Source organism: Pipistrellus kuhlii, unplaced genomic scaffold (assembly GCF_014108245.1).
Source record: "Pipistrellus kuhlii isolate mPipKuh1 unplaced genomic scaffold, mPipKuh1.p scaffold_m20_p_111, whole genome shotgun sequence".
NCBI lineage: Eukaryota > Metazoa > Chordata > Mammalia > Chiroptera > Vespertilionidae > Pipistrellus > Pipistrellus kuhlii.
In genome coordinates this window covers 531,953-539,528 of record NW_023425418.1, presented here as the reverse complement: position 1 = coordinate 539,528, position 7,576 = coordinate 531,953, and the positions used below count along the sequence as shown (strand labels likewise).

The 7,576-nt window shown below is 64.3% G+C and overlaps 1 protein-coding gene across 3 annotated transcripts in view; it reads left to right on the top strand.

Annotated features, from left to right (window-relative positions):
• Window positions 1-7,277, top strand: part of HSPBP1 (HSPA (Hsp70) binding protein 1) — an 8,365-nt gene extending 1,088 nt beyond the window's left edge. For 2 of the 3 annotated variants that reach the window (XM_036432519.2, XM_036432518.2), the window contains exons 3-8: window positions 2,180-2,384; window positions 3,045-3,269; window positions 3,989-4,144; window positions 4,239-4,335; window positions 4,705-4,816; window positions 6,861-7,277. In XM_036432519.2, the coding sequence (XP_036288412.1) occupies window positions 2,180-2,384; window positions 3,045-3,269; window positions 3,989-4,144; window positions 4,239-4,335; window positions 4,705-4,816; window positions 6,861-6,935 (870 nt within the window). In that variant the 3' untranslated portion in view covers window positions 6,936-7,277. The remainder of the gene's footprint in view (window positions 1-2,179; window positions 2,385-3,044; window positions 3,270-3,988; window positions 4,145-4,238; window positions 4,336-4,704; window positions 4,817-6,860) is intronic. The other variant, XR_006741202.1, reaches the window with a different exon arrangement.
• Window positions 7,278-7,576: the final 299 nt, after the last annotated feature.

The following is a 7,576-nucleotide window of genomic DNA, read 5'->3' as shown; positions in this document are numbered from 1 at the left end:
TGTGTGACCTTGGGGCGTCTCTTAGACTCTCTGGGCCTCAAGTTGGTGATGATAAGAATAACGGTGCTTCCGAGGGTGGTTCTGAGCCGCAGCGCGGGCAGCTGGGGCTCCTGCTCGCTCAGCGCACGGGCTTGCGGGAGGGCGGGGTAATGTGGTCAGGGTGGTTGAGGGTAGTCCCAGGCGCCTAGAGGTCACCTGTTCCGTTCCTGATCAGGGCACACGCCCGGGCTGAGGGCTTGATCCCCAGCTGGAAGGAAGGCATGCAGGAAGCAGGTGATCAGCATTTCTCTCTCATCAATGCTTCTATCTCCTTTCTCTGTCGAAAATTGATAATAACACCCTAACCAGTGTGGCTCAGTGGATAGAGCATCGGTCGGGACCTCAAGGGTCCCAGGTTCGATTCCGGTCAAGGGCATGTACCTTGGTTGCGGGCACATCCCCAATGGGGAGTGTGTAGGAGGCAGCTGATTGATGTTTTTCTCTCATCAAATATTTCTAATTCTCTCTCCTTCCCTCTCCCTTCCTCTCTGTAAAAAAATCAATAAAATATATTTTAAAAATATTTAGCATTATTATTATCAATTTTAAAAATAAAAAGCCAACGTACATGCCTTTGACTGGAATTGAACCTGGTACCCTTGATACCCTTGAGTCTGCAGGCCAACATTCTCTCCACCGAGCTAAACTGGTTAGGGCTGAAATATAGTTTACTGTTTGTTTTTTTTAAGAGAGAGAGGGAGGAAAAGGAGAGAGAAATAGAAACATTGATTGGCTGCCTCCTGCAGGCCCCCTCCTGGGGGTCAAGTCCGAAACCCTGGACATGTGCCCTGGGAGGACACTCAACCAACTGAGCCACACAGGCTGGGCCAGGCCTTTCCTCTTGTTTGTGCACTCACTTCCTGTGTGAGCTCATATCCTGCAGCGGCTTTACCCGAGGACTCTCAAACGTGCAGCCGCGGGCCAGGGGCGCCCTCCTGGCGGTGGCTGGATCCAGCAGGGGGCACTGTGGGAGACCGGTGCTTGCTGTCTCGCGGGTGGCAGTCATGGGTGCTCAGCCTCCGGCATAGATCCCTCAAACATAAGGCGTTAACAACAAGCTCTAGGCCCTGGGCTGGCAGCTGAGTGGTTAGAGTAGGGGTGTCGAACTCAATCAGAGAAGGGGCCAAAATCTAAAATCCAGCCTAAATCGCGGGCCGAATGGTTTACTGAACAGTCATAAACTGTCATTGTGATGGAAACGCAGCAGAGTGCAGTGATGACAGCGCGGTGCGGGCCACATTGCAAGGCCTGGCGGGACGGATTTGGCCCGCGGGCCTTGTGTTTGACACATGTGGGTTAGAGCATCGTCCTGATGGCCCGAGGTTGCGGGTTCGATCCGGGTCAGGGCACCTACAAGAATCAATGAATGCATGGCTGGATGGAACAAGAAGTCATTGTTTCTCCCCCTTTCCCCCTCTTAAAAACCAAACAAACAGCTCAGACTGTCTGGCTCAGTGGTTGAGGGTCGACCCAAGAACCAGGAGGTGACGGTTGGATTCCTGGTCAGGGCACAGGCCCGGTTGTGGGCTCGATTCCCAGTGTGGGGCGTGCAGGGGCCAGCCGGTCCATGATTCTCTCTCATCATTGATGTTTCTATCTCTCCTTCCCTCTCCCTTCCTCTCTGAAATCAATAAAGAAATATATAAACAGCCGAGACCGGTTTGGCTCAGTGGATAGAGTGTCGGCCTGCAGACTGAAGGGTCCCGGCTTCGATTCCGATTAGGGGCATGTGCCTTGGTTGCAGGCACATCCCCAGTGGGATGTGCAAGAGGCAGCTGATTGATGATTCTCTCTCGTTGATGTTTCTAACTTTCAGTCCCTCTCTCTTCCCCTCTGTAAAAAATAAATCAATAAAATATATAAAAAAGAAATATATAAACAAACAAACAAAAAAACAAGTTCTAATCTCCTTCTCCTGCTCTACACCTGCTGCCTTCTCCATCTCCTTCTAGGGAGTCAGGACAGACCCCAGGAGCCCTGCCTCCCCCCGTCTCCCTCTCTTTCGTGTCTAGACACGTCTGTCCATGGAAACGAAGCTCCATAGGTGCGTGTGGACGGAAGGCGCAGTCAGCGCTCCCGTCGTTGCTAATGACCGTGGTTCTCGAACGCGCTTGTTGACTAACGCCCCCCCTGTCCCCAGAGGCGCCAGTGGCTGCAGGAGGCCATGTCGGCCGCCTGCCGGGGCCAGCGGGAGGAGGTGGAGCAGATGAAGAACTGCCTCCGGGTGCTGTCCCAGCCCACACCTTCCTCCGCTGGCGAGGCAGAGCTGGCCACCGACCAGCAGGAGCGCGAGGGGGCCCTGGAGCTGCTGGCGGACCTGTGTGAGAACATGGACAACGCCGCAGGTACCCCCCCCCCTCCGCCTGCCCGCCCCCAGCCGCCGTGCCGCCCTCTGCCTCCGCCCCCCGCCTGCCTGGCCTCCTCAGCGCATGTCCGGCTCAGCCCGCGGCCTTGGTCTTGGCTTGCTCCCCAGCCTCCCCGCCTCCAGCCTGTGCACCTGCATCTGCCTCTCGCTCCCGCCCAGGTGGCCTGCCCTGTCCCTCTCTGTGGGCCCCATGCCCTCCGTGGGACCCCGGACACAGCCGGCCTGGGAAGGTTCCGCCCACTGCCTCTGATTCTCAGTGGGCATATACCCGGATTGCAGGCTCGATCCCCAGTAGGGGGCGTGCAGGAGGCGGCCAGTCATTGACTCTCATCATCGATGTTTCTCTCTCTCCCTCTCTGAAGTCAATACAAACCTATTTAAAAAGAAGTTACACAGCGGACATGCCCCTCACAGCCTGGGGGCTGGGAGTCTGAGATCCAGGGGTCGGCAGGGTTGGCTGCCTCGGAGGCCCCGTCCTTGGCTCTCACAGGGCTGTCCCCTCCCCCGTCCTCACATGCCCCCCCCCCCCCCCCCGGTGTATCCGTGTCCACCCTGAGGCGCTGGGTGGGCTGAGGGCTTCAGGAATGGATGTGGCACAGCCCAGCCCTGACCCCGGCTCTACCCCCTCCCTGCGGCACAGACTTCTGCCAGCTGTCGGGCATGCACCTGCTGGTGGGCCGGTACCTGGAGGCGGGGCCCGCGGGGCTGCGGTGGCGGGCGGCGCAGCTCATCGGCACCTGCAGCCAGAACGTGGCGGCCATCCAGGAGCAGGTGCTGGGCCTGGGCGCCCTGCGCAAGCTGCTGCGGCTGCTGGACCGGGACCCCTGCGACTCGGTGCGCGTCAAGGCCCTCTTCGCCATCTCCTGTGAGTGTCCGGGCCGGCTGGGGGCGGTGCTGGTGGTGGTGCTGGTGGTGCTGGTGGTGGTGCTGGTGGTGGTGCTGGTGGTGGTGCTGGTGGTGGTGCTGGTGGTGGTGCTGGTGGTGGTGCTGGTGGTGGTGCTGGTGGTGCTGGTGCTGGTGGTGGTGGTGCTGGTGGTGGTGGTGCTGGTGATGATGGCGGTGGTGATGTGATGGTGATAATGATGGTGGTGGTGATGGTGGTGGTGGTGATGGTGGTGGTGATGATGGTGGTGATGGTGATGATAATGATATGATGGTGGTGGTGGTGGTGTTGTTGTTGGTGGTGGTGATGGTGATGATGATGGTGGTGGTGATGGTGGTGGTGGTAATGGTGATGGTGATAATGGTGGTGGTGGTGATGGTGGTGGTGGTGGTGGTGGTGGTGATGATAATGATATGATGATGGTGGTGGTGTTGGTGGTGGTGGTGGTGATGGTGATGATGATGGTGGTGATGGTGATGATGACGATGATGGTGGTGGTGGTGATGATGTTGTTGGTGGTGATGGTGGTGGCGATGGTGGTGGTGATGGTGATGATGATGATGGTGATGATGATGATGGTAGTGATGATGATGGTGGTGATGATGATGGTGTTGTTGGTGATGATGTTGTTGGTGATGGTGGTGATCATGGCGGCCATGGTGGTCACTGTGACTGTGAGGCCCCTCCTCTCCCCCCGCCAGGCCTGGTCCGGGAGCAGGAGGCGGGGCTGCTGCAGTTCCTCCGGCTGGACGGCTTCTCGGTGTTGATGCGGGCCATGCAGCAGCAGGTGCAAAAGCTCAAGGTCAAGTCAGCCTTCCTGCTGCAGAACCTGCTGGTGGGCCACCCGGAGCACAAAGGTGGGGTGGCCGGGGCAGGGGCCGGCTGGTCCTGGGGGTGGCGGCGGGCAGGGAGAGCGCCGAGGGGGCCGCCCCTGACCCGCGTCCTCCGCAGGGACCCTGTGCGCCATGGGCATGGTCCAGCAGCTGGTGGCCCTCGTCCGGACGGAGCACAGCCCCTTCCACGAGCACGTGCTGGGAGCCCTGTGCAGGTGCGCCCTCCCACAATGCACCGCGGCTCCGGCCTCCTCCCTCCGGGACCGGAGTCCGGGCTCCCCCTCTCGGAGCCTCAGTTTCCTCACCTGTAAGGGGAGTGAGCAGGGAACGGGGAGAGGCTCTTTCACCCCCACCCCCACGGTCCAGGTGGATCAGCGTCTGAAGTACAACGGCAGGGATGGGGCAGCCGTGTGAGCCGCAGCCCCGGCCGCCCGGTGCTCAGTGCCGTTTTGTGCAGATCCCAGGAGACCCCTGTGCAGCGGGGAACCTGGGGCTCGGTGGGGGCACTGTCTCTCCCTGGCTCCCGGGGAGGGGGTGTGTGTGGAGGGGGGGGGGTGCCAAGACCTGCCGTCCTGTGCCCGCAGCCTGGTGACAGACTTCCCCCAGGGCGTGCGGGAGTGCCGGGAGCCGCAGCTGGGCCTGGAGGAGCTGCTCCGGCACCGCTGCCAGCTGCTGCAGCAGCACGAGGAGTACCAGGTGGGCCCGCGCCCGCGCCCGCCCCCGCGCTGTCCCGTTCATCCACGGCTCCCATCACTGGCACCGGCACCACCGCCGCCGCCCATGTGCCTCGCCTGTCCCAGTTTCTTAAAGGGCTAAGGAACTCATTAATCACTCGTCGTTATGTACATCATGTGATGAACCGCAATTATTTTTACCGCCTCCTTGGTTCTCTCCTTTCCGTTTGGGCGTGTTTGTGCGGGCAGACACCTTGTCTGCGGCCCAGCCCTTCAGCGCTGGCTGTCCTGGCTTCTGCAGTCCGTGTCCGCGGGCGGGATTCAGTGGGATAAGTAGGGTGACCGGAGGCTGGGAGACCTGGGGTCCAGGGCAGGAGTCCAGTGGGTGAGAGGAGAAGGGTGAGCCAAAAGGCCTGGGCGGAGGTAGGAGAAGCCCAGAGGCTTCGGCAGCAGGGCCGGGCGGTGAAGGGGGCTGTCTCGGTGGGGGCTTGCTGGGGGCAGGGCCGGGCGGGAAGTGGGGGTGTCTGGGTGGGGGCTTGCTGGGGGCAGGGCCGGGCGGGAAGTGGGGGTGTCTCGGTGGGGGCTTGCTGGGGGCAGGGCCGGGCGGGAAGTGGGGGTGTCGGGGGGGGCTTGCTGGGGGCAGGGCCGGGCGGTGAAGGGGGCTGTCTCGGTGGGGGCTTGCTGGGGGCAGGGCCGGGCGGGAAGTGGGGGTGTCGGTGGGGGCTTGCTGGGGGCAGGGCCGGGCGGGAAGTGGGGGTGTCGGTGGGGGCTTGCTGGGGGCAGGGCCCGGCGGGAAGTGGGGGTGTCTGGGTGGGGGCTTGCTGGGGGCAGGGCCGGGCGGTGAAGGGGGCTGTCTCGGTGGGGGCTTGCTGGGGGCAGGGCCGGGCGGGAAGTGGGGGTGTCGGTGGGGGCTTGCTGGGGGCAGGGCCCGGCGGGAAGTGGGGGTGTCTGGGTGGGGGCTTGCTGGGGGCAGGGCCGGGCGGTGAAGGGGGCTGTCTCGGTGGGGGCTTGCTGGGGGCAGGGCCGGGCGGGAAGTGGGGCTGTCTCGGTGGGGGCTTGCTGGGGGCAGGGCCGGGCGGGAAGTGGGGGTGTCTCGGTGGGGGCTTGCTGGGGGCAGGGCCGGGCGGGAAGTGGGGGTGTCTCGGTGGGGGCTTGCTGGGGGCAGGGCCGGGCGGGAAGTGGGGCTGTCTCGGTGGGGGCTTGCTGGGGGCAGGGCCGGGCGGGAAGTGGGGGTGTCGGTGGGGGTTTGCTGGGGGCAGGGCCGGGCGGGAAGTGGGGGTGTCTGGGTGGGGGCTTGCTGGGGGCAGGGCCGGGCGGGAAGTGGGGGTGTCTCGGTGGGGGCTTGCTGGGGGCAGGGCCAGGCGGTGAAGGGGGCTGTCTCGGTGGGGGCTTGCTGGGGGCAGGGCCGGGCGGGAAGTGGGGGTGTCTCGGTGGGGGCTTGCTGGGGGCAGGGCCGGGCGGGAAGTGGGGGTGTCTCGGTGGGGGCTTGCTGGGGGCAGGGCCGGGCGGGAAGTGGGGGTGTCTCGGTGGGGGCTTGCTGGGGGCAGGGCCGGGCGGGGAAGGGGGCTGTCTCGGGGGGGGTTTGCTGGGGGCAGGGCCGGGCGGGAAGTGGGGGTGTCTGGGTGGGGGCTTGCTGGGGGCAGGGCCGGGCGGGAAGTGGGGGTGTCTGGGTGGGGGCTTGCTGGGGGCAGGGCCGGGCGGGAAGTGGGGGTGTCTCGGTGGGGGCTTGCTGGGGGCAGGGCCGGGCGGGAAGTGGGGGTGTCTCGGTGGGGGCTTGCTGGGGGCAGGGCCGGGCGGGAAGTGGAGGTGTCGGTGGGGGCTTGCTGGGGGCAGGGCTGGGCGGGAAGTGGGGGTGTCTCAGTGGGGGTTTGCTGGGGGCAGGGCTGGGCGGGAAGTGGGGGTGTCTCGGTGGGGGTTTGCTGGGGGCAGGGCCGGGCGGGAAGTGGGGGTGTCTCGGTGGGGGTTTGCTGGGGGCAGGGCCGGGCGGGAAGTGGGGGTGTCGGTGGGGGCTTGCTGGGGGCAGGGCCCGGCCTTGGCACTCAGGCTCCCGCTCTCGCCCCATCCAGGAGGAGCTGGAGTTCTGCGAAAAGCTGCTGCAGACCTGCTTCTCCAGCCCCACGGACGACAGCATGGACCGGTGAACCGGCGGCTTCCGGCCCCTCTCCGTGGGAACCCTGGGCCTCTGGCTCCCTCCTCTCCCGAGGGAGAGCGGGCCGCTGGTGCGGCCGCTGCGGCCAGCGCCTCTGCTCAGCCCCCTGGAGGGGCCCGAGGAAGCGCGGCCCCTGACCCCCTGCTCTCACTCCGCTCCCCGAGCGCCCACGCCGTCTTCCAATAAAGGTGTTGCTCTCCCTCCTTCGCAGCAGCCTCTGTCACCTCCCCTGCAGGGTGCCTGGGGGCGGGGCTTGGTCCTGGGGGACCCGGGAGCCCCTGGAGGGTCGGAGTGGGCGGGACCTGGGAATAAAGTGCTGCTCTTTGAACCCAGAGCCATTGTCGCCTGTCATTGTCCAGCCTCTCATGGAGGGCACACCCACCCCTCCTCGCCCATTTCTCCTCCATTTGGGGAAACCCAAATGGCAGGTTTTTACACCGAAGGCCCCAAGGCTGAAGCCCTCTTTCCCAGCATCCAGGGCAAGGTGTGTGTCATGTGACCTCAGCCCCACCAATCAGAGCCCTCTCTCAGGCCTCAGGGAGCTACTGACAGAAGGTGGGAGGGAGCAGGTGCACCCACAGCGGGTGGTGCTGCCCCGAGGTGGGGGGGGCTGGCCTGTGGGGAACGTTCCCA